General features: G+C 34.3%; 1 protein-coding gene across 3 annotated transcripts in view; it reads left to right on the top strand.

Annotated features, from left to right (window-relative positions):
- The first annotated feature begins 1,271 nt into the window (after nucleotides 1–1,271).
- LOC128229007 (uncharacterized) overlaps nucleotides 1,272–22,143 on the top strand; it is a 65,321-nt gene continuing 44,449 nt past the window's right edge. Inside the window, exons 1-21 of one of the 3 annotated variants that reach the window (XM_052940629.1) lie at nucleotides 1,272–1,338; nucleotides 3,195–3,414; nucleotides 4,884–4,977; nucleotides 5,773–5,902; nucleotides 6,175–6,226; nucleotides 6,989–7,027; nucleotides 8,595–8,676; nucleotides 9,006–9,198; nucleotides 9,512–9,729; nucleotides 10,086–10,209; nucleotides 10,633–10,741; nucleotides 12,905–12,972; nucleotides 13,341–13,370; nucleotides 16,136–16,258; nucleotides 17,270–17,329; nucleotides 18,126–18,169; nucleotides 18,859–18,975; nucleotides 19,133–19,477; nucleotides 19,771–19,935; nucleotides 20,094–20,240; nucleotides 21,287–21,414. In XM_052940629.1, coding sequence (XP_052796589.1) covers nucleotides 3,218–3,414; nucleotides 4,884–4,977; nucleotides 5,773–5,902; nucleotides 6,175–6,226; nucleotides 6,989–7,027; nucleotides 8,595–8,676; nucleotides 9,006–9,198; nucleotides 9,512–9,729; nucleotides 10,086–10,209; nucleotides 10,633–10,741; nucleotides 12,905–12,972; nucleotides 13,341–13,370; nucleotides 16,136–16,258; nucleotides 17,270–17,329; nucleotides 18,126–18,169; nucleotides 18,859–18,975; nucleotides 19,133–19,477; nucleotides 19,771–19,935; nucleotides 20,094–20,240; nucleotides 21,287–21,414 — 2,465 coding nt within the window. In that variant the 5' untranslated portion in view covers nucleotides 1,272–1,338; nucleotides 3,195–3,217. Of the gene's footprint in view, nucleotides 1,339–3,194; nucleotides 3,415–4,883; nucleotides 4,978–5,772; nucleotides 5,903–6,174; nucleotides 6,227–6,988; nucleotides 7,028–8,594; nucleotides 8,677–9,005; nucleotides 9,199–9,511; nucleotides 9,730–10,085; nucleotides 10,210–10,632; nucleotides 10,742–12,904; nucleotides 12,973–13,340; nucleotides 13,371–15,387; nucleotides 15,406–16,135; nucleotides 16,259–17,269; nucleotides 17,330–18,125; nucleotides 18,170–18,858; nucleotides 18,976–19,132; nucleotides 19,478–19,770; nucleotides 19,936–20,093; nucleotides 20,241–21,286; nucleotides 21,415–22,143 lie in introns of all 3 variants that reach the window. The other 2 variants (XM_052940630.1, XM_052940631.1) reach the window with 2 other exon arrangements.

Here is a 22,143-nt window from a genome sequence, read left to right as displayed (position 1 = left end):
AAATACATTTTACAAAATATTACTATCAAACGGCCTAACACATTATCGGAAGTGTGTTTTTTATCAGGTGTATAAAAGGAATGCTGACGTGAGAATATATTTGTGTACTTACTTCACTGGAATATGATGTAACCGTCAAAAACTACAGAGCAGTTGTTCGAATACAAAGCCTATATGTGATGTGGCCGCTCTGAACCCGTTCAGGGGCCTCAAATAAGCAAAAGGTGATATATTAATAAATGAAAATGTTATCAAAACTTCACAAAAGCGTCTGAATTAAGATTCTGGTAAGAATAAATAAGTATTGATTTTGTTTTAATTATATGCTGCGGGTTAATAAATACACTTGAACACGTTTTTTTGTTGTTTTTTTAAATAAATGGTTTAATGGTGTATGTGGTAAAGATAAAATACCTCAAAGTCTATTGGAAAATCGGCGTATTGCCTTAGACCATTAACAGTAATATATATAGAGAGACATTGATTTCATTTTATAACACGAGTGTCATAGAAAAACATATTTTCACAAGTGGCGAAAGTAGAAAGTATAGTTTTTCTATGATGCGAATTTAAAGCTGCACTCTCACAGATATACCATTTTTACAACTTTTTTGTCTTTTAAAGAGAAAATTTTTGCATAAATACCTGCAAGCCAATGATATAAGATTGCTGAAAAAATTAATGTTTTATGGCTTAAACCGTTACTAACGGTTAACGAAAAATGCCCTACTAATCGTCTTCCGGGAGGGGTGTTAAATGTTACAGTGCTATACACTGGTGCACGTTAAAGAAACCGGGGTAGCTCTAACCAGGATCTGTGCACTTTGCTCCAGAAACATAAAATGACTAACAATCTTATCGGAGCACTCGGCGAACAGGCAAGGCCCGAGTGCGAGTATAAGTAAGCTTACATACACACATCGCGCATGTCTGGTACAGCAGGATACGGCAGACGTGCAACAGACGCATTTCGGCACTTAAAAAACTGATTTACTGTAAAAAAAAAAAAAAAAAAAAAAAAAAAAAAAAACCTTAAAAAATAACTTGACGTTCTCAAATACATTTATACACAAATACTCTAAACTTTAAGCAAACTATACTTAAAACAGTCAAACTTCATCTGAAAAAGGAAAAAGTGTACGGTACGGCGTAAGGAATGTGTTAGAGTGATTTTGATCACAAGTAAATGGTTTGTGTGACGACTTGGCACTATCAAGCAAGCGCATGTTCCCGTTTTGTGACATAACCGACTTGACTGAATTTAACCAGGCAACTTGTAAACAATATGGTGGACGATTAACTATTTGTGAAGAAAAGTTTGTTATTTTGATCGTTTTTGTAAGTATGGATGCATAAATAATAAGTGTAGGCAAGATAACATTATCGGAGATACATGAATACCCCGATTTCATAAATAAAACACGCAATTTATTGTGTCATTGGAATAGTTATGCGCACGGTGCCCGTTTCTGCATAGTATCTCTGTTATTTTTTATTTCATGATTTACAACGGGTTTGAACAGCCAAAACCAATTTCGATTGTTTAACCAGGAAAAAAAGTCATTTCAATGAAAAAATATTCGTAAGGTGATGTCAGTTTTGCTGGAATGTGGTGTGATAAAACAGAAGTGTCAACAAATGATGAGCTGGTGTCACTGTTAGCTACAATTATGAGCAATCAGCGATACTTTTTTATTATTTTGACATTTCTTGTTTATCCCAGTAACGCTACAACTCTCTACCATTTAACACTGAGCGAAAGAATATATAGTAATATTATGCATCAATGTTGAAATAATAATGACAAAATTGTTCAATATAGATATACCTGACAGTGATCTAAACTGGATTGAATTTGTCATTAGAGTCGTTATTTCACATAAATCATGCAAGCTGTTAGATTTGTCCCTGATTTACAGATATTGGTATACTTGATAAACAGTGTAAGTGAGTGTAAGTGATTTATGATATCTGAACATGTTTTATGGCATAATGACATATATAAATATATGTTTAAAAGTAGGCAATGATATTTTCGTAGAAATTTGAATTTTTAACAGATAAATTCAAAATTGTAGCTGTGAGGATTCTCTGCGCAAGGACCGTTCGCTTTTTTTTGCTGGTATGGTGGACGTCACGAGTCTGCCATAGTAAAGAAAATCGTCATAAGACTCGTTGACGGCCATTTAGGTGGACTAGTGAGACTGGGAACGGGACTTAAGCCTCGTTACCATTATAATATTATTTCTAAACACACATAGATGTCTGGACTGTGCTACTAGCTTGGTTATGTACTCATTCTTACAGGACTCATAGCCAGCACCATGAGTAAATGAGAAAGAGAATACTCACTTTCAAGCATGCTCAAAGCGTAAATATCCCAAACTTATGGCCAGTAGTTTTCGGCTAAATTGTACTGTTGTATTTATACTACAGCACCCTAGCTGGCACTGCTGCAGAAGCTGAATTGATCTTGCTTTGATGTTTGAAAACTTACTTGGAAGATTCCTTTCCTTTATTTTTTCTTAACTATGTTTGTTTTATCTTCTCCTTTTTTTCTTGTGCACCTTTTAAAAAATGCCAATTTGATTCTTTAACATGCCAAAGACATAATGTAGATAAAGATACAGGATATAGGGTAATAATATTGCTAAGATTGTCTGGAAAGCAAATCATGATGTTTCACCAAACAACACATGACATGTACTCATGATACTGGCATTGTGTGTCACTGTCAGGCCTAAATGTGGCAGGACTTCATTTGAATCACATGAAAATCACTTCCTTTTCATCATTTTTATCCTGCTGGTATAAAGTTATTAGTAACATATAATGACATGTATAAATTAACTAAGGCTTTTTGAAACTGATACATTCTTGTGCAGGTACATGAAATTTCTGAAAATGGACTGGTGTGATGTACCGTATATCATTCACTTCATACATTAGTTCACCTATTCAAAGATCATCTGAGGCTGCAGTAAAGTAGAAATGTTGAAGGTAACTTCATTGAAAGATTCAGTAAGTGGTTGATTATGTGCATGTACATGAACAGAGTATACACATCAATAAACATGCTGTACATGTCCATCAAGTATGCATGTGATGTAGCCTTCTTCATTAGAATGCCTTAATACATCATTAATTTATATCTTGGTTGTTTAAAATGTTCATCTTATATTATTTATTTACAGTTGAAAACTAGACTCAATAATTAATGAGAATGGGGAGTAGGGATCTGCAGTCCTCACTCAAAGATGAGAGGCGGACATTTCGCTATGGCACAAACAGAATGATGGATATTGCCCTCCAGCATGAATTGGATGATGTGGCAAAGAAATCATTGGATGAAATTGTTGTTAAGAAGGAGTTGGAGCTTCAAAAGCCTCTTGAAAATGAGGAGTATACTTCCAGGTAAGAGAGATACCATGATAAAATGTTGAACACTGAGTGCTACAAATGTCTTGGTAAGGTAGGCCTTTCATTGAGCTTATAGAAATGAACTCCAAGTCTATGATAAAGCCAAACATGTAAAGTGAGTATACAGCGGCTTATGTGATATTTCAAAGATGGTGAGTTAAATGTAGAAAACAACATGTTTTGGGCCATATTTTCACCTGGATATTAGGACAGTTTACTACATAGTTCCCATCTGTGATGACGCTCTTTCAGTTCCACTGGCTTCTGTAAAGGTTTTTTTATTTCAAGGTCGAAGAAGCAAGAAATCGGACTGCTGTATTGACTCTTAATATACTATATGCCAAACAACACGTTATTATTTTATGATACATATACAAATCAATTTAAATTGGAATCAGATCTCAAAATGTTTTGGATGGTTAATGTAAAAATAATTACCATGAAGCTCTTCTACAGGAAAGACAACGTCAGGAGAAAAATACCCACTTTAACCAACATTGGAAGAGAAAATATTGCAAAAGATAAAAATGTAAAAAAAATACGGAAAGTCCCAATTCCCAATTTCTCGCTTTTCACATTTGTGAATATAAGATTCATTGAAGCTTTTCTTCAATAAGTTTTTTGTTCCACTGAAAGAAGCCTAAATACAATAGAGCTGAAAGAGCATTTATGGGAAATTAATACTACTCACCATGTGATAATATGGCCCAAAATAATGTGTTTTCTACAATTCCCCCCCCCCCCCCCCCCCCCCGTTAATCAGAATGTTTTCCTTGATGAAATCTTGGACTTATTTAAAACTAGTTCATCAAGGAAAACATTTTGATCAAGTTTCATGAATATTAGACCATTCATAAAGTCTCTAATGTGTTTCAAACATTTTTCTAACATTTGACCTAGTTACCTAGTTTTTGACCCCATGTGCCCCACTTTTACATGCCGTCCATATGTTTTAAACATGTTTTAAACTGCATCACATGTGATACAAATTTAGGTCACTAGGTCAAATCTTTCATAAATCTTGTCCGAAACTATTTTATGGTGGTGATTGGTTGGATTATGTTCAAACATGGTCAGCATGTTCTCTTGGGTTAAATTTCGACTGTGTTTTAAAAGTGGGTCATATGGGTCAAAAACAAGGTCAATAGGTCAAATCTTAGAAAAAATATTGGTCAATTCTAAATGCTACATTATATACAATATATTTTTTTATTTCAAACAGTTGCAATCAAACTCAATCTCATATATATAATTATTTCACCAACAATTGATTTCCATTCCTTGACTTAGCCCAATCAGGCGGGGGATATCAATTCAACGAATTTGCTTGTTTGTAGTGGTTCCCTATAGGTGTTGACTGTTGTATTGTTTTGTGTAAGGTTATGTTATGATAGGTTTAGAATAATGCTATGCAGATAAAATAATTATTTTAATTTTTATTATTATAAATTATTTCTTTGCAGGAGATTGAGACCAGCATTTGCTCCTCAGAGAAAAACAAAAAAAAACAAATCAGAGCCAGTATTTCATGATGACCTTTTAAAGATGAAACCAAAGGTACAACAACTGAAGTTTAGCTCCCAAAATACTGTCATGAACTGAAGACCTTCAAATATGTTTTTTATTTCATTTCTGTCTAAAATATGGTATGATTAAAGCATAAAATATCGAAACCAAGAAAAAAATCATATTATGATTGGTGTTCTCTGACTCTGTATCACAGTGTAGACAAGTGTGTATGCATTAACATACTTCCACAATTTTACGCAAAAAAAATGACTGTTGAACTTTTTTTACTCTAGCACCTCAAGGTGATGCAACCCACAGATCATCTGACTTACATAATATTCCTTATTTATATGATATCTTTTAAACATTCTAACAGTATTATTCATGTCCAAACATAAGAAAGATGCCGCAATTAAAAGAAAGTGCCTTGAGCAATTTGTTCTGATTTTGTATTTAAGGAATTAGGAGAACGTATCAGAGCAATCTGTCCTGATTTTGTAAGAATAAAAGGGAAGTCATACAGCATTTTGTTCTGATTTTGTAAGAATAAAAGAAAAGTTATAAGAGCAATTTGTTCTGACAATTTAAGGGAAGTTATTGGAGTAATTTGTCCTGATTTTGTTAGAATAAAAGGGAAGTTGTTGGAGCAATTTGGCCTCATTCCATATAAGCTGAAAAAGGAAGTTATTAGAGAACGTTGTTCTGATATAATAAGTATAAAAGGGAAGTTATTAGAGCAATTTGTGCTGCTCTTATCAGTTCTGTAGTAGGTAACGCAAAACTTGTTAATAAGCTGAACTTCATTCATGTGATTAACATTGTACCATGCTGTTACCTCTTCAGGTCCCCCAGTTCCAGCTGATCCCAAACATTCCCCCTTACAACCCCCTAGACAGGTTTGGACAGCCCAAGGACATGGATGACAGGATACGGACATACCCTTACACCAGGGAGAACACTATCACCACTGAAGGTTGCCTTTTGTCTTTTATACCAATTTGCTTGCAAAAGTACATGTTTTTGTTATTTTTTAAGATTGGTACATCTTTCTCTTGATTGATTTCTTTTGACTTAAATGAATTTTTACTTACTCAGACCGCACGGCTTAATAACAAATGTTAAATTTGACAGTAGGGACTTTCTGAAACTGGAGTTTGGCATAAAAATAATGGAAAAAAAATTATAATGTTAGTGTGAAAGTTTTACTGTTGTTATTATTTTTATATGTATATTAATTTATTAAAGGTATGAGGCAAGCCAGGGTGACATCTTTGGGGGTTCTGCCTAACAGAAAAAGGTAACATGTTTTGGTGTAATTCCAGTGAACTATAATGCAATATGGTCATGATAGAATTATTTACTTTGGATATTTTGTTCAAAATGGTTTGATACCTGTAGAAAAGCATATTGTGTTCATATAACGATATTCAGTGTGATGATTAGTCCCCTACTGGTTTCATTGAAGGGGACTAGAGGTTAAGACTTTGTCTGTCTGTCCATGTCCCTACAGAAAAACTGGACACTGCAATGAATCAAAAAATATGCAAGCTAGCCTAATAAAAACTTGGTTTGTGGATAGGGGGCCATTAGGAGACTATGCATGTCATTTAAAGCTGCACTCTTACAGATTTACCATTTAGACATCATTTTGTGTCTTTGGATGAGCCAATTATTGCGTAAATATCTGCAAACCAGTGATATAAGACTGCTGACAAAAGATCAGATCTCAGATTTTCATATTTCCGTTTGACAATTAATGTTTTATCGCTAAAAGCGTTACTAACATTTGAAGAAAAATGCATAAAACATCAATTTTTGAACTTAAATATGAAATATGCGATCTGATTTTTTGTCAGCAGTCTTATTCCACTAATTTCCATTGCCTCGTTCCAAGACAAAAAAATAAAATAGTTGTCAAAAAGTTCGATCTGTGAGAGTGCAGCTTTTAAAATTATTGTTACTATGGCAACAAAACCAGAACTTTACTATTGTATGGCTGGCAATACACAGCACCCTTGTTCTATTTATTGTTTAATGATTTTATTCTATTTTATATCAGCATTGAGTCATTTTGTTTCAATGTTGACAGCCATGGACAGTACGTATGATTGCTCTTAAATTGAAATATTTAAACATAGATTTTTGGCCAATTTATTGCTTGTACCAAGCCATGTAGACATACTTGAACTATCATTGAAAGATCAAAATTGTTTATCACTTTGTATAGTGATCATTGTGACAAACAGTGAAAACATGATAATATTTATTTATTGTAGTCTTAATGGCATGTAGTGCTTCTTTATTGCTAGTGATCAAATAAGTCATTATAATGTAAAGAATTATGTCTCCCCCATCAATGTCCATCCATCCGTCCGTCCGCACACACATATGGGTATATATTGGGTACTAATTCCTTATAGAGGATAAACTTGTTAGGTAGCACTTCCTGGCTAGGGTTATTAGGACATTAGTGTGTATATATTTATAATGGTACATGTAGTAATGGGAAAATACGTAACAGAGGTTGATATTTGAGAACATCCGTCCGTCTGTCTGTCCATAACAAATTGTGTTTGCTCCATATCTCTGAACTACTTAAAGGATTATGAAATTACTGGTCACAAATGTTCTCCATACTGAGACAATGTGCAGAAAGGATGTTACAACCAGCTTGGTTCTATGTCAACTTAAAGGTCAAAGGTCATATGACTACATTTTGTGTCTGCTCCATATCTCTTCAACCTCTTGAAGGATTTGAAATAGCTTGCCACAAATGTTCACCATATTGAGATTAAATGAGAGAGGGAGACATAAGTTTTTTATAACAAAAACAACCGTATAGTTAATATTCCATTTGACAATTTATATTCAAATTTTGGCTTTCTGTTGCAATAAACAGTTAACCACCTTGTCTGGTATATCTATGAAATGCATTTCTTTGTAGGTAGCAACCCGTGTTTAGCCAGGTTACATGCTTATAATTATGATAGATTACTAGACTTACAGCATATTTATTTTCTACCGAGGACATGTACATATATGCTTGAAATTCTCCAATTACTGTCTGATCACTTTCAAAGTTAAAGTTAATCAGGTGTTATTTTCTAAAGTAATGTTTTTAAATCTAAAATCAAAGATATTTTTAGACCATCTTCAAAAAAAAAATCATCATAATCAATGTAATACCATGTGATTGAATACAGTTACAATATAGTAAGCATGTTTATACTCCTAGTGAATATCAGCAAATGATTTGAAGGAAACAATTTTGAAATATTTTCAGTTTTCAATTTGTGTTTGATTTCAAAATGTTTCCCATTAAGATCGATACAGTATTCATACTTCTATTTTAAAATGGATGTTCCAAGTTGGTAATCTTAAATTTCTTGCAATGTGGACAAAGTTACTTTCCCTTATATCATTCTCGAATGTGTGATTTATTACCTTTAAATTGTAATTTAACTTAAAATTTAAGCAACGTTAGAGCATCTAAACTTTGCATTACTTTTTGAATTGGAAAATCACAAGAACTCTGGTAACATTAAACTTAATTTAGATGTTAAACATCTTGGCAACTGTTTTACTAGATCAAGGTCATATAAATACCACCATGTCAGGGCTTGCATCTAAATCTGTGAAGGGTCCCCTACATGTTTTTGTTACAGCGGTGATGTAAGTGACCTGAAAGTTGTCATGGAGGGACGGCCGGTTGTTGAGGCTCGAGACTCACTTCTGGAAATAGAGGAGGTAGGTGGAAGACCATTGTTGCTAATTGAAATACCAATGTCATCAGTGGTATTTATAATGGATTAAAGTGTTAATTAGCCTCTGTTTACATTTCATTAAACATAGACAACAGTATCTCTCTTTAAATATATTTAGTTTTGTTATACTATTGCAGCTTACATAAACATATTTTCACGCAAACCCTTTTAACGTTGTATGTTTTACACAAACACATTATTAAAAAATGTTTGGTTTATCTTGAATTTACATGTGATTCTACATTCTATTCAGTACTAACTTGTCTATGTTTGTGCTTATTCAAATTACAATGTATCCAATTTACTTGTCAGGCCAACATGGTACGTACAGAGACCCCAGGCACCCCAGACGAGCTTGACATAGCCCTGGAGCCTGATTACGAGGATGAGGTGCCAAAGAAGAAGCCTGCCATCCTGGGCTCCGAGGGCACCACCACCCGGGTGTCCCTGGCAGTTCGCCCACCCAAACAGGCCCCACGATCAACACTGAAGAGGAGGCATAGAGGTATAAAGCATACTGTTGTCTGATAGGTCATCTTTTTTATGTTTAAATTATATAGCAGGGGTGACTGATACAGCTCTCTATGAAGTAAATGCTTAAATTGTTGTGATAGAAGATAGTTGCTCCCACTTCTCAAGAATGGAGTCTAAAAGTCCTTAACGTAATATTTTCCTCCTACAAAGGAGGTTCACGTTGTTGTCTTATTTCACTGTAAGTTTTATACATTCATAGGTATGTGCTCAGTAATTGCAAAGTCATATCTTTCTACTTTTCAACTTAATTTCTTTCAATTTACATTATTTTTCATCTTATTTAGTGAAGAGCTCCAGGAGTATAGCTGATTCGCTGAAGAGTGAGGAAATCGTTCTCCCCGATGAGAAGGTGTATGAGAAATATGCTGATGCAATTGCTGAAATGGACAAGGACTTAGAAAACGTGCAGACAGCAGTCGGAGAGCAGAGTCAGGCAGAGCTTAAAATACCTACAGGGTTGGCAGATGATGAGGGCAGGAAAAGTGGAGCTTTGTCAGAGGCCGTAGGTTTCCTGTTGTGTTAACTTTTCTGTTTGCTCATAGAAATATCTCAAAGTTCTTATTAAAGAAAACTCAATGATTCATAACTTTAAAAAACAAATATGCAATAATATCTGAAGCAGTAACACAATCAGATAACTTAAGAAAGCAAATATCATGCAATATCAGTAACTGAGTACATCTGATGTTATATTGGCAATGTTTGTGGCTTCATTTATCTTTCAATTCACTATTTGTGTTGTCCTATTCAATTTGAACATTTGAATAGATACATAGAAACTTGTTTAGTATATTTTATGAATCTGAATGTTTTATAGAAATTGATCACATGATAAACCTCTGTCCATATAAACCATAGGCAAAGTCTGTGCAGGACATGTTGGAAGAGGCGAAGAAGATAGCCTCCCCCGGGGCCGAGCCTGTATTCAGGACTCGCAAGTCACCGCGAAAGAAGGAGGTGAAGAAGGAAGGCAAAAAGAAAGGTGAGAATACCCTGAACCAATGTAAGTGGTGGGTGTTAAACTAGGGTGGTGTTTAAATACTGTTGTGTGTTATGCTCGCATTATGTTTTAAACTTAATTAACTGCAGGAAATGGTGGCTGATTTCTGGCATATCCATTTTTGCGTTTTCGGGTTATTTGACTGGCAGGTTTTCGCCCCAATACTCAAGAACTGAAGTGAAAAGGCCAGCATGTTTTTGAAGTCAGCCACCATATATAACCTTTAATCTACTAGTGAATGAGTTTTGATGATCAATAACAAAGATAATATGCACCATTGTTAGAACTGTCTTTTTACCTATTAGCAATTTGACTGTTGGCATTGTGTCCTGGTGTCATTCTCCACAATGCATACCAAATGCTGACAAAAATCATGCTCATTATTGTGTTATGCTTATTTTACAGACAAAGGTCACAAGAAAAAGGACGATGAATCAAAGGATGGCGGCCCCCGTACAGAGAGAACTGTCGATGAAATCATAGCCTCCCTTCGCAGCCAGTCTCGTGCTGGACAGTATGTAGTTACCACTGTTAAATGCATTTAAGGCACTTATTTATATCTTTCTGTAATTGGTAGTTTTAAACTTATTATGTTGGTATTTGAAAATGTCACTTTCCTCGTAAATGTTCGGATTTTTTAAATTTTCATCAAAGATCACTCAACTAAGTGTTCAAACTTTTAACAAAGAAAGATTCATTAAAAAATTGCAACAATTATTTTGCTTTTCAAATAATGCAGTCACATTAATTATACTTGTTAACTTTGTTTCTAACTTAGAAATTGTTTTCATTTTAGTCAACACAAGTAAGTATTCCCCACCACCAACTTTGTTGTAGCAGTGTAACAGCCATTGTTTGACATTTATTTTGTGCAGTAACATTAAGTAAAACCATCATGTTTCAATGGTAAGAATATAGAATGGTTAGCGGCGCCCTTAATATTTCACCTAACTTTTGCCAGCTAACATGTCACAGAAGTCCAGTGCTGGTGCAAATAATATAATGCTATGAGTTATTTTATCAATCTTTTTGCTGATATTTTTTAGAACAACCACTGAAATCTGCATGTATACTAGTAGCAGGTTATGCGGGCACTGGGCTTCCAGTATTTGATAAATAGCTCACCAATTGCATGTTTAGTTAATAGTGTAGTTTAAATCATTTTGTGGAATATATTATTTTAATTTTTTGTTATTTGTTATTTGTTTAATGTTTGAAAAAAAATGATGATAGAATGATATGTTTGTGCTTACACATGACAATTTGAACACAATTTATGGATAATTCATACTTAAAGGGACTAGCCAAAAACATTTAATTGATATTATTGTGTACAATGCATTGAATTTTACTTACTGATGTATCACATCACTTATGCACCAAATGCATCTTTCACAGTTTTTGTGTACTTGTCCAATTCGATTTTGTTTACCTCGTAAATACCAGTAAATTTAAAAAGCATCGGTATATTTCTCTGTACTAACCATGTGACTTTCACATGCTAAATATACACACTATAAACTGGGAAACCAAAATGTGCTAATTCAAAATGGGTAAATTCATCTGAGACAGCGACAGAATATTGTTTTAATCATGCAAAGTGATGTATTATCAGTTTCATACTACATAATGACAGTTCTAGGATTGTTGTAATGAAATACTGTATTTGCTGAATTTGCGACCATCTGGTGTCTAGTCCCTTTATTACTATGAGGCTAGTGAACATGTGGCATAAACATGTATATAATAATGAGTTGAAAATTCTGAAAAATAAATATTGTTAACTTAAAAGTTAAAAAAAAAATATTATGCAATATTTGCTAGTATTGTACTTTTTGAGATCAACAAAAGTTAATTACAATCCGAAAATGTAAGATATAGGATAATTGTTTGATTCAGTGTAAGATGGTACTATATTTCACCGAGTGAGCACCAAAAGCTATATTTTTAAAGAGTGCGAAGCCATGAATCAAATATTAATTTTCTCACAAGGTGAATATATTGCAATCTTACACTGACAATTTTTCTTTTTATTATATGCCTAGAAAGGATAATTGTCGTTTTGCAGAAAAAATTGTATATGAAGGTAACATCATATTGGAAATGAGGTCGTAGAATTTGTGTCCTAGCCCTGTGTGCGCTGACTTTTGATTTGGAATTGAGAGCGGGCTTTAATTTCAAAACAGTGAAAAATATCAAAGTGTTATTTTAATGTTTGAAAGAGTGAAATATCTTCTATTTTTTATTTCACTGATAAATCTCTATAAGCCAACAGAAAGCATATAATAAAAGGAAATCCTATCTCCCACTCCCCATTTAATTGACCAAGTACTCGGTTGATGGAAACTTAGCTACTTATTAACTTCAGCGCAGTAGAAGGTGGTGTATAATGTTTACCAATAGAGAATTATTGTGAATTGCATTCTTTCAGACTCTTAAATGGGATTGAGTCTTTAGTCGTGTTTTACTGTGAATGACCTCAATATATTTCCAGACAGTTTGTATAGAACCTAAAACTATGCAGAAACATTTTTAACAATTTAGCATGTAACTTAAAGAAATCAACACTCTCTTTAACTTTTAACATTAATCAACACCTCTCTTTTTTACTTTCTTTTGCTATGAAATGTTTCATTACTAGTCGTTTCAAATGTAATGTAATTGGTTGTGATTTTAGGCAGACAGAGGCTGACCGTAAGATACAAGAAATCATGGACAGGGTCATGTCTCGATCAAGCGGAGTCAGTGAGTAGTTCTTTTTTTTCTTATTGTATAACTTTAAAGAAATTTGAATAAAGAAAACTTTAATCCAATATAAGTATAATTGTAATGAATAAAGTTTGGGGTGTAAAATTTAAAATGCATTTAAATGCTAATTTATACATAAGGCCGTTTTAAGGTAAAAAAAATCAGGAATACACAAAATTGATTCTTTTTTAGCATAAGATCATACTAAGATGGTGTAACACAGTCGTGTGGTATGAATGCTTGAACAATTTCTTAGCAATACATGTATTTCATAAAATGTAATCATATCTTGTGCAAATGTGTTCAGTACATCAAAGATTCCAAATAGTAGTACATTGAAATGATTGTTGTTTATTCCTGTTCAGGTGGTGAGCCGGGTCAGGAAGAGCGGCCAGGTATGTTACAGTATCCCAATAAAATTAAAACACCACTGAAATATCTATTTTTATTGCACCAATATTTTAAGCACAATTTTATGTAACCTTTGAAATTTGATTGGGCAATATCAATTTTTACCACTTAACAAAACTGGAATAGTGGCTGGAAAGCAGCAGTTGAAAGCAGAAGTAAACTGCATATAAAGGATATCTTAAATTCCACTTTACCTTAGGTTTCATGTTTAGCGTCAACCCTAAGTGTGAAAATCTAGCCAGCCTGAAAAAAAAAAAAAACTCGAAAAAAATCAAATAAATGAATGACATTCTATGTTGAATATAGACAACAGAGCCTCCTTAGTACTTTCTGGACCATTTAAATTGTCAAATAGATTTCCACTGCAAAATGGGTTCAAATAAAACTTTATTTAAGTAATTTTTGAGCATGATTGCAGTAAACACTTGCTGTATACATTTGATGCTATACTACACTGTACAGTTTATTGTGTTCCAAATGTGGTCCTGTTTAGACCAGCAAACAATGACATGCTTTTATACAAACGATAAGGAAAAAGCTGTGCCTATATTCAACGTTTTGAGTCTCAGACTGTATTCTTAATTTTTTCAAATAAGCTATAATATAACTAAAATTGACCAAAGATGTGTGCCACATTTTAGAACAGATTTTTAATAACCTGCTCGTGTTATAGCATTTTTACAACAAAATTGAAAGTTTGCTTTTTATAGTCTGAGTCTCAAACTTAGATTCAGGACGATATAGTATATGGGTCCTGATCTGACCATGTGGTTGTTTTAGTGCGCTTTGTCTCTGTGAATTACTACTATTCAGGCATGTTCAAGAAGTTAAAATGAGCTTGTATGCAAGAATGCCAATCACTGAATGTTGAATCCTAAATGCCACCCATGTAAACATTGAATAAAGCATAAAATAGAAAGTGCATATCGAGGGTTGAAAGCGAAAAGGTTCTATCTTCTTCTTTATCTAATGTCACTTAGAACCTTTTCGCATTCACCCTACAATATGTAAATGCCGGTTCAGCACAGTGGTTAGCGCACTCACTTCTCATGAAGGCTACCCGGGTTCGATTCCAAGCCTGGGCGCATGTGAATTTGGTAAGTGGTCACCGGACAAGTGGGTTTTCTCCAGGTTTCCGCCGCTTTCTTCACAATCATTGTAAAATGTATTATGTTTAATGCTGATGGCTGAATGCTGAATCCTAAATGATACCCATGGAATACTTAAATAAAGCATTGAATAGAATTTGCATACCGGAATGCCGATGAAAGAATGCTGAGTCCTAAATGATACCCATGGAATACTTAAATAAAGCATTGTATAGAATGTGCATACCAGAATGCTGATGGCTGAATGCTGAGTCAAAAATGATACCCATGGAATACTTAAATAAAGCATTGTATAGAATGTGTATAGCAGAATGCTGATGGCTGAATGCTGAGTCCTAAATGATACCCATGGAATACTTAAATAAAGCATTGAATAGAAAGTGCATACCAGTATGCCGATGGCTGAATGCTGAGTCCTAAATGATACCAATGTAAACATTCAATATAGTAATGCAGCTTTTTGTCTCTGGAACATTTTGAAATATTTCAGCTACTGTACCTGTATTCAATTTTAAGCATCTTACTGAATAAATATTATTCTTCTTAATTTTAGTAAATCAAACTAACTATGTTTGTATGCCAAAGATATGAAAATAAGCCAGAAAAAGATCATATGCATTTATATGAATTTGATAAATAAATAGAGGGTACCGATATTAAAAAAAAGATGTTGATTTGGTTCATTAAGAAGTTTTATGAATAAGGCAGAAGAAGATCGAAAAGATCCAGAAAAAGATCCAAAAGCAGTCTTCGCTTTGCTGGAGATTCAAATAATGAAAATTAATTATTTAGAACCGTTCTGGTTAAAGCGGTTACAATTTGCTTTATTTTAATTTTAAGTGAACGCATTAAGTATATCTCTGTGTTCACTGTCCTCCTGCTTGAATTACAGGGTTGTTACAGTTTCCTGGTAACTTGTTTTATAACAGACTTATTTCTATTTCTTTATTTTTTAGTTCATAGTGGTGTATTTAGTTAGATTTTATGATTTTTATACTTTCAAAATTTGAAATAAGCAGATATTTTAGTATTATAATCTTTTATTATGAATACTTTATATTTTATCTAAAATATTTTTCTCCCTTTTTTACTGAGAATATTCATTTTTAGTGTTTTATAGAATTTTCAAAATTAACAATACAATGGCAAGAATGCCCTGGGAGAAAGAGCTCTTGAGTGTTCACATGTAGCCTTTTTATGTAGAAAGAAATTCACTTTCCGATAGTTTGATTTGCCAAACAATAGAATTTAGAATATTATGGAAGAATAGATATCCTCCTTTATTGTACAATTGAACCATTCAGTCTCAGTGTTAAAGTCCAAGATTTTTTTCTTCAATCTTCATTGTTAAAATGTCATATATTCACCCAACTGTCTTTTTGAAAGTAACAATTGAAAATAAATCTAGAATTGCTTTTCTTCAAAAGTGTAGCAGGAAAACTGTTCAAATAATTGGCCGATTTTTATGTTTTTAGCTATTCTTATTGGATATTTGTAGTAAAATAGAATTCCTTTTTGGAATGTTTTTATAACAATGAGAAAAAGTCACATAATCAAAGACTGAAAAGGTAGAAGTTACATTGCATAATTGTATTCATAAAAACCCATAAGCATCTTCACATCTGGCGACCATGTTTCAGAGACGACGGAGAGTGTTGGTCAGTTGGCGTTGCCCCTGGGGTCCCTCAGTTCTGGCCCCTCCCCCGTCACCCCCGTGACCCCGTACCTGACCCCAAGTCCCGGGGCAGAGTCCAGCATGTCAGGTCGCCTGTGCTCGCATGCAGCTGCCTCTTAACTGTCCCTCTTCCGCTAACTGTGCTGCATGATCTTGTGTGGTCAACATCTCAACTAACGATTGATAATTTTTTTATGTCAACTAACGTTTGATAACAATTTAATATCAACCAATGATTGAAAACAATAACATGGCCTAATTTAAGGTTGTCTATTTTTCATTGAACAAAGGTCAAGGTATTGCTGTAGATTTGATGTCATCAGCATCTTTGTCATTGTGAAAATACTTACTTGGCCTTGCATAAATAAATAACTGATAATCATATAAGCATAAAACTTGGTACATATGTTCACTATGGCAGTATGCACACTCACGTGTGGCATGTCCAGTAACTCTGAGAAAAATATTTGAGTGATACGGACAAGTGTTTACATCTGTTGGCAGTATTCTTCCTCTGCTTGAAAGTTAACCAATTTTCATGTTACCATAACATCTTAAAATAGATGTGATTACATTATAGTTTAGAAAGGAATTTCATTACTAAACATTTTACTTGTATTTAAAAAAAAATATGTTATTAATTTGTTGTTATGTTGGCTACTTTTCATTTCTGCTCTCTCTTGTGCATGACTTGTACAACCAACTGTGATCTAACATCTGATTCCCATGGTATAAGGGCCCTTAATCCTTCTCATTTATTAGCTCATCCTCTAACATGCTTTATTACAGCATAACTAGTTTTAGATGTGGGATGGTAATATCGTCATATTCGGATAGTGATACATTAACGTAATTCTATAGGCATGTGTATGCTAGATTCTATGCTAGAACAAATTAAATTAAATATAATGTTTAACAGTATAGCATAGTAAAATTACATTTAGTAATCTCTAAGTAATAACTTAAACTTAATCATCAGAAAACTATAATACTTTAACAAAAATAACACTATAATATCTTAGAAAACAATTACAACCTGATTTTAAGAAGAAATAAATGAAATGTATGTATATAAAATATTTTGTTTCCATGGCAACAGAGAAGAAGGACAGTGAGATTCAAGAAACCATTGAGGAAGAGGAAGAGGAGAAGACCGATGGTAGGTCACATGGCCCGTCACATAAAATGGCCTTAGAGAATAAAGGCCCCAATTTCATGTAATATTTTAAGCATAACTGGTTTCAGTATCATATTTCACTTAACCATACATCTGTGAACTAAAACATGATAATCTTAAAAACAACTTCCTTTTTATATGCCCGTTTTAAAAAAATAGGGAATAATAAAGAATAATAATAAAAATATAGTTTTACCAGCAGAGTGTGGGCAGGTGGAATCCAGTAAGTTGTCTGCTCAAAAGCTTTACAAGCATTTGTCCAATCATCACCAAATTTGATCAGAATGTGTATTTGCATAATATCTTGGACACATTTATAACCAGCCATATCACTTTAGTCACTCAAGAGTTATCACCCTTTAATTATAGAAATTACCTCAAATTGGTCTTGTCTGCATTGCCATATATCTCTAACAAGCTCAATTACCATCAATATCACTGTAGTCATGGAGAGTTATTGTCCTTTAATTATGGAAATAACCTAAATCGGTCCTATCCGATCAATTGCTTTTGAAACCTTTGTCCAATCATCACTAAAATTGGTCAGAATGTTTATGGGCATAATATCTCCTAAAAGGTTGATACAGAAATAAAACTATATATTCATGAGTGAGTCAAAATATGCAACATTATGCGACAGTCTTTGTACAAATTAATGACATCAGCCAAAGAGATTGAGGAAATTCATTGAGTGTGTTATAATAATGTATTTCAATGCATGATAAAGTAAAATGACTTATAAGCTGATGTATAATCTTTATGGTAATATGTGTTTCAGAGCAAGACAGACAGGAGGCAGAAAAGTACCTTGAGGAAAGAATGGTAAGTTGGCAAAATGTCACAAGACAATGTGGTTGCATGCTCGTAGAGCTAGATGATGCCACCATTAATCACAATGCCAAAATAGAATCTGGGTCAATTGGGTTAAAAGATGTTAGATACTGTATATGTAGAGATGCACATGCCCTAATAGACGTGCATGGAGTCCCTTTGTTGGCATTTCGTCTCATTTTGGGAGTAGAACATTGCTGAAACTGACTCAAAATGTACGAAAGTGCAGCTTATTTCTCTATAAACGCCATATTGGGCACTGCACCTGCTTTCGTTATTTATAAATCAGATCTGTTGCCCTACTATAACAGGAATTATAAACAATGCTCTTTTGTTCTTAATTAATAACCATTGGTCCTATTGACGCGCTACCAGCATTTGGGCAGAAACATTTAGTTTGCTTTTTTTGGTTTAACCAGTATTTATTTTGATAATTATAATGAATTCTCACTTACAACACCAAATCGACAGATAATCACAAAGTTATAATGTAAGTAAGTATAAAATAGCAAGAAAAAAGTGCTTCTAGCTATTAATGTATACATTTACAGAATTAGGAAGTAAGCATAATAGCTCGTGCTTAGTCTCTCTTCAGAAGTTTTTTTTTTAAGTCGGCATGGCACTTAACAAAGTGTACTTCTAAATACGTAAGCAAAGTGTTTTTTTTCTAATCCCAATAGGAGACAGTGCAGCTTCCCCTTGTGCCACCATCGACAGCCCAGAAGTTACCTTTGGTAGAGCCTTTGGCCCTGGGGGACTCCGAGTCAGAGGGAGAGGAGGTCATTGACATTGACAAGGTAGGGAAACTGTTTTCACATTCTTATTACAGAAGATTTTTGTTGAAAACTCCTTCTTTTTTTGTTGGTAAGAATTCATATTTAATTAATGAAAATGCAAATTACATTAAAAATTGACTTACATGAAAACATTATATAAGTAATCCTACATTCATAGGCTTGGGAGGAGTACCGGATGCCAAATGTGACCCACGAGGACCTGGTTGGGATCACAGGCAAGCAGGCTTTGCTAGAGGGCCGCCATCCGCCCCTACCAGGGTTCAAGTCCTTTGAAACGCCTGTACACTCGGACTCCGTCTCCTTTTTGTCGGCGTGGAAACCGGTAGGGGATAAACGTGAGAGGGAGGAGGATGTTGAGGAGGAGAAAAGGCCATCTAAGAGTGTGCACCATTTCTGTACAGTCACGCGGGAGTACCAGCTGCCAGATGAGTTCTTGAACGTTGGCAGGAAGTACCACACTCCTAGCCGCTTCCAGTTTGCCATGCCTGACCAACAGTACAGGGTAAGTACATGGGTTTATCAATAGTATCGCAACATATCTTCTTGAAATTCAAAAAAATAGAAAGCCATGTGTTAAGAAGTTTAAAAGTGTTTTGACTTTCATAACACCACCTTTAGAGTGATGGTAGGGTGGTTTTCACAACAACATTGAACTTTGTTTAACTCTCAGCCTTTTCATAAAGCTACTTCTTTGAATTAAACACAACAGGGCCAATGTTTTTTGGTCATGATAGCAATATTCTATACAAAAAATGATAAAGTCAGTACATCATTGACTCTGTCTGTATTCCTCAGTTTGGAAGTGGTGGCCCTGCCCGGCCTGGTGTGAGCCCAGTTGAGGAGGGCAGTGAAGAGAGACGAATGTCAGCAGTCGCAAGGCGGGTATTGGAGAAGGTCGCAGAGGAAGAAAGCGGTGCTGACCAATCACTGGAGACATGGAAACAACGTGCAGAACAAGTGGTACATGAGATTAAGGCTCATTGCATTATTTCACAGCTTTAACATGTGTCTCATTTCAATTTCCATTAAGAACAAAAATGTATATTTCATGCATAAGAGAAATTATTGCTTGCATATTTGCGAAAACAATTTGGTTATACCTTAGCTTTCATCCTCAGTTTGAGAGGGACCCAGAAAAGGTGCTAGTGCAAGGAAAGCCCGCCTACAGTCAGTATAATGAGTCTCGATTGTACTGGGCTCCTGCTCCACCCAAACTGGATGTTGCACCAGCCAAGGTCAAAGACATTTTGTTCCCAGAATACCAGGTATGGAGATAATAAGTTTAAAAGATCAAATCATATTAACATTTGGCTGATTGTTAAAGTTAACATGATTAACATCAGCATTATTAACTTTTAAAAGTGAAGCATTTTAAGATGTGTTCATGTATTTAAATAAAAAAGAACATATGAAGCAGTTGTCTCAAATCTTGTTAGGAATACTGCAGATAAGAAGTTTTTCCATGAAACTACCAGAGCAATACTGCTTCAAAAGTTGACATTGACAATGTTAACAATGTTGTTGACTTTATCAAAGTTCTGAACAATCTGCCCATTTTTTACACTGTTAAAAATTATGTCACAAATTCTATGTTGGAGTGTAATATTTGCTTCAAATGAAGACTTTAATCAAAGATAACTTTACAATTTCTTCACCATGTTAAATGAAACATGGCACAGTCTATGCATGCCACTTCCATAGCCTGGCATTCGGTCTTACAATCAAAATTGAGAGTTAAGTTTCTTAACACTATGACAAACATTTTCACAAAAATGCCGCCTGATTGAGCACTGTTTAAACATTATTTGGAAAAAGGTTTGTCTAAGTGTTTGAGGAAACTAATCACCTAATCAAACTCAGGTAATAAAACAAAAGCAGGGCTATTTAAGCAGCATAGACTGCCCTTTGTTTCGTTTTAATTGGTGAAGAAAATGAAAAGTTATCTGTGTTATATGTCATCATTTGAAGCAAAATGTTGCCTTCCGGTGTACCATTTATGAAGTAATTTATCACATGGTATACACACACTGTAAAATTTCAAGCATTAGATTTTTAATCTGGTCATCTTCAGATATCGTTATACACATTTTGTAAGCATTACATAAAACTGTGAGATAATAAACAGAAAACTTTTCTTTAAAAGAATATTTAAAATATTGTTTTTCCACTAATGCGAGACTGAAACCTATTTTGTGCATAATGATCTGCAACATTGACTCATGTATAATTTGACAATGAGTATTCCAAGGCTTGTTCTCTGCAGACCTTTTTTCTTTCCTTATCAAGTATCTTCTATCTCTTTATCCTGAAGAGGCCAACAGCAGGAGTGCAGTCTCAGGAACTTCAAGAGGTGATGGAGGAATCATCAAGCAGTGAGGAAGAGTTGGAGGAGCCGGAAATCACTGAGGACGATCGTGAACAGATGGAGCAAATGGAGAGGTGAGTAGGGGAGATAATTTGTTAGCAAAGGGGGATAATGGTTGATTTTGTAATAATAAAGATAAGTAATTGGTTGAAGCAGAAGCCTGAAATCACCAAGGAGGATTGAGATTGAGACATAAGCAAGGGAGATGACTAGTTGGCAGGGGATATAATTGGTTGTTACTGTTAGAGAAAACTGGGAAACTACTTTATGTTAAACAATAATGAGGTTCTTGAGGAGGACAGGGAACAGGTGGAGTGGTAAGAGTGGTTAGTAGAGTGGAGATTTTCAATTAGGCTGAGCAGGTAAATTGAAGAGAGGAAAGGCGTTTAAACTGTGAAATTAAGGAAAGATCATCTGGGTATTGAATGGATCCTTCAGTGTGTAAGAGAGTGTGGGTCCTGTGGTCATGATAGAGGATCTGGAACAGATTGAGAGGTTAACAGGGGAGGTAAATATTGAGCACAATTTCAGGTTTTAATTTGAACAGGAAGACAACTTGTATTTAAGAAAAACTGCATGTAGAAAAGTTACAGAATGTGGAGTCTATTGAGTCAGATTTGATGTCAGAGAATAGGGAAAAATAGATGAGCAGATGGGGAAGAAGGTACCAGCTATTTTTATAGGTAGATTCGATGGTCATAATTGAGAAAAAAATGGTTTGTAATTATTTGTCAAATTATGGTTATAAATTGAATATTCATCTACTCATTTTCTTAAAAAGTACTGTGATGTTAAACAAAATC

Source organism: Mya arenaria, chromosome 3 (assembly GCF_026914265.1).
Source record: "Mya arenaria isolate MELC-2E11 chromosome 3, ASM2691426v1".
NCBI classification, from domain to species: Eukaryota; Metazoa; Mollusca; class Bivalvia; order Myida; family Myidae; genus Mya; species Mya arenaria.
Note: the sequence above shows the minus strand (reverse complement) of the source record. Positions and strands in the feature narration are given on the sequence as shown.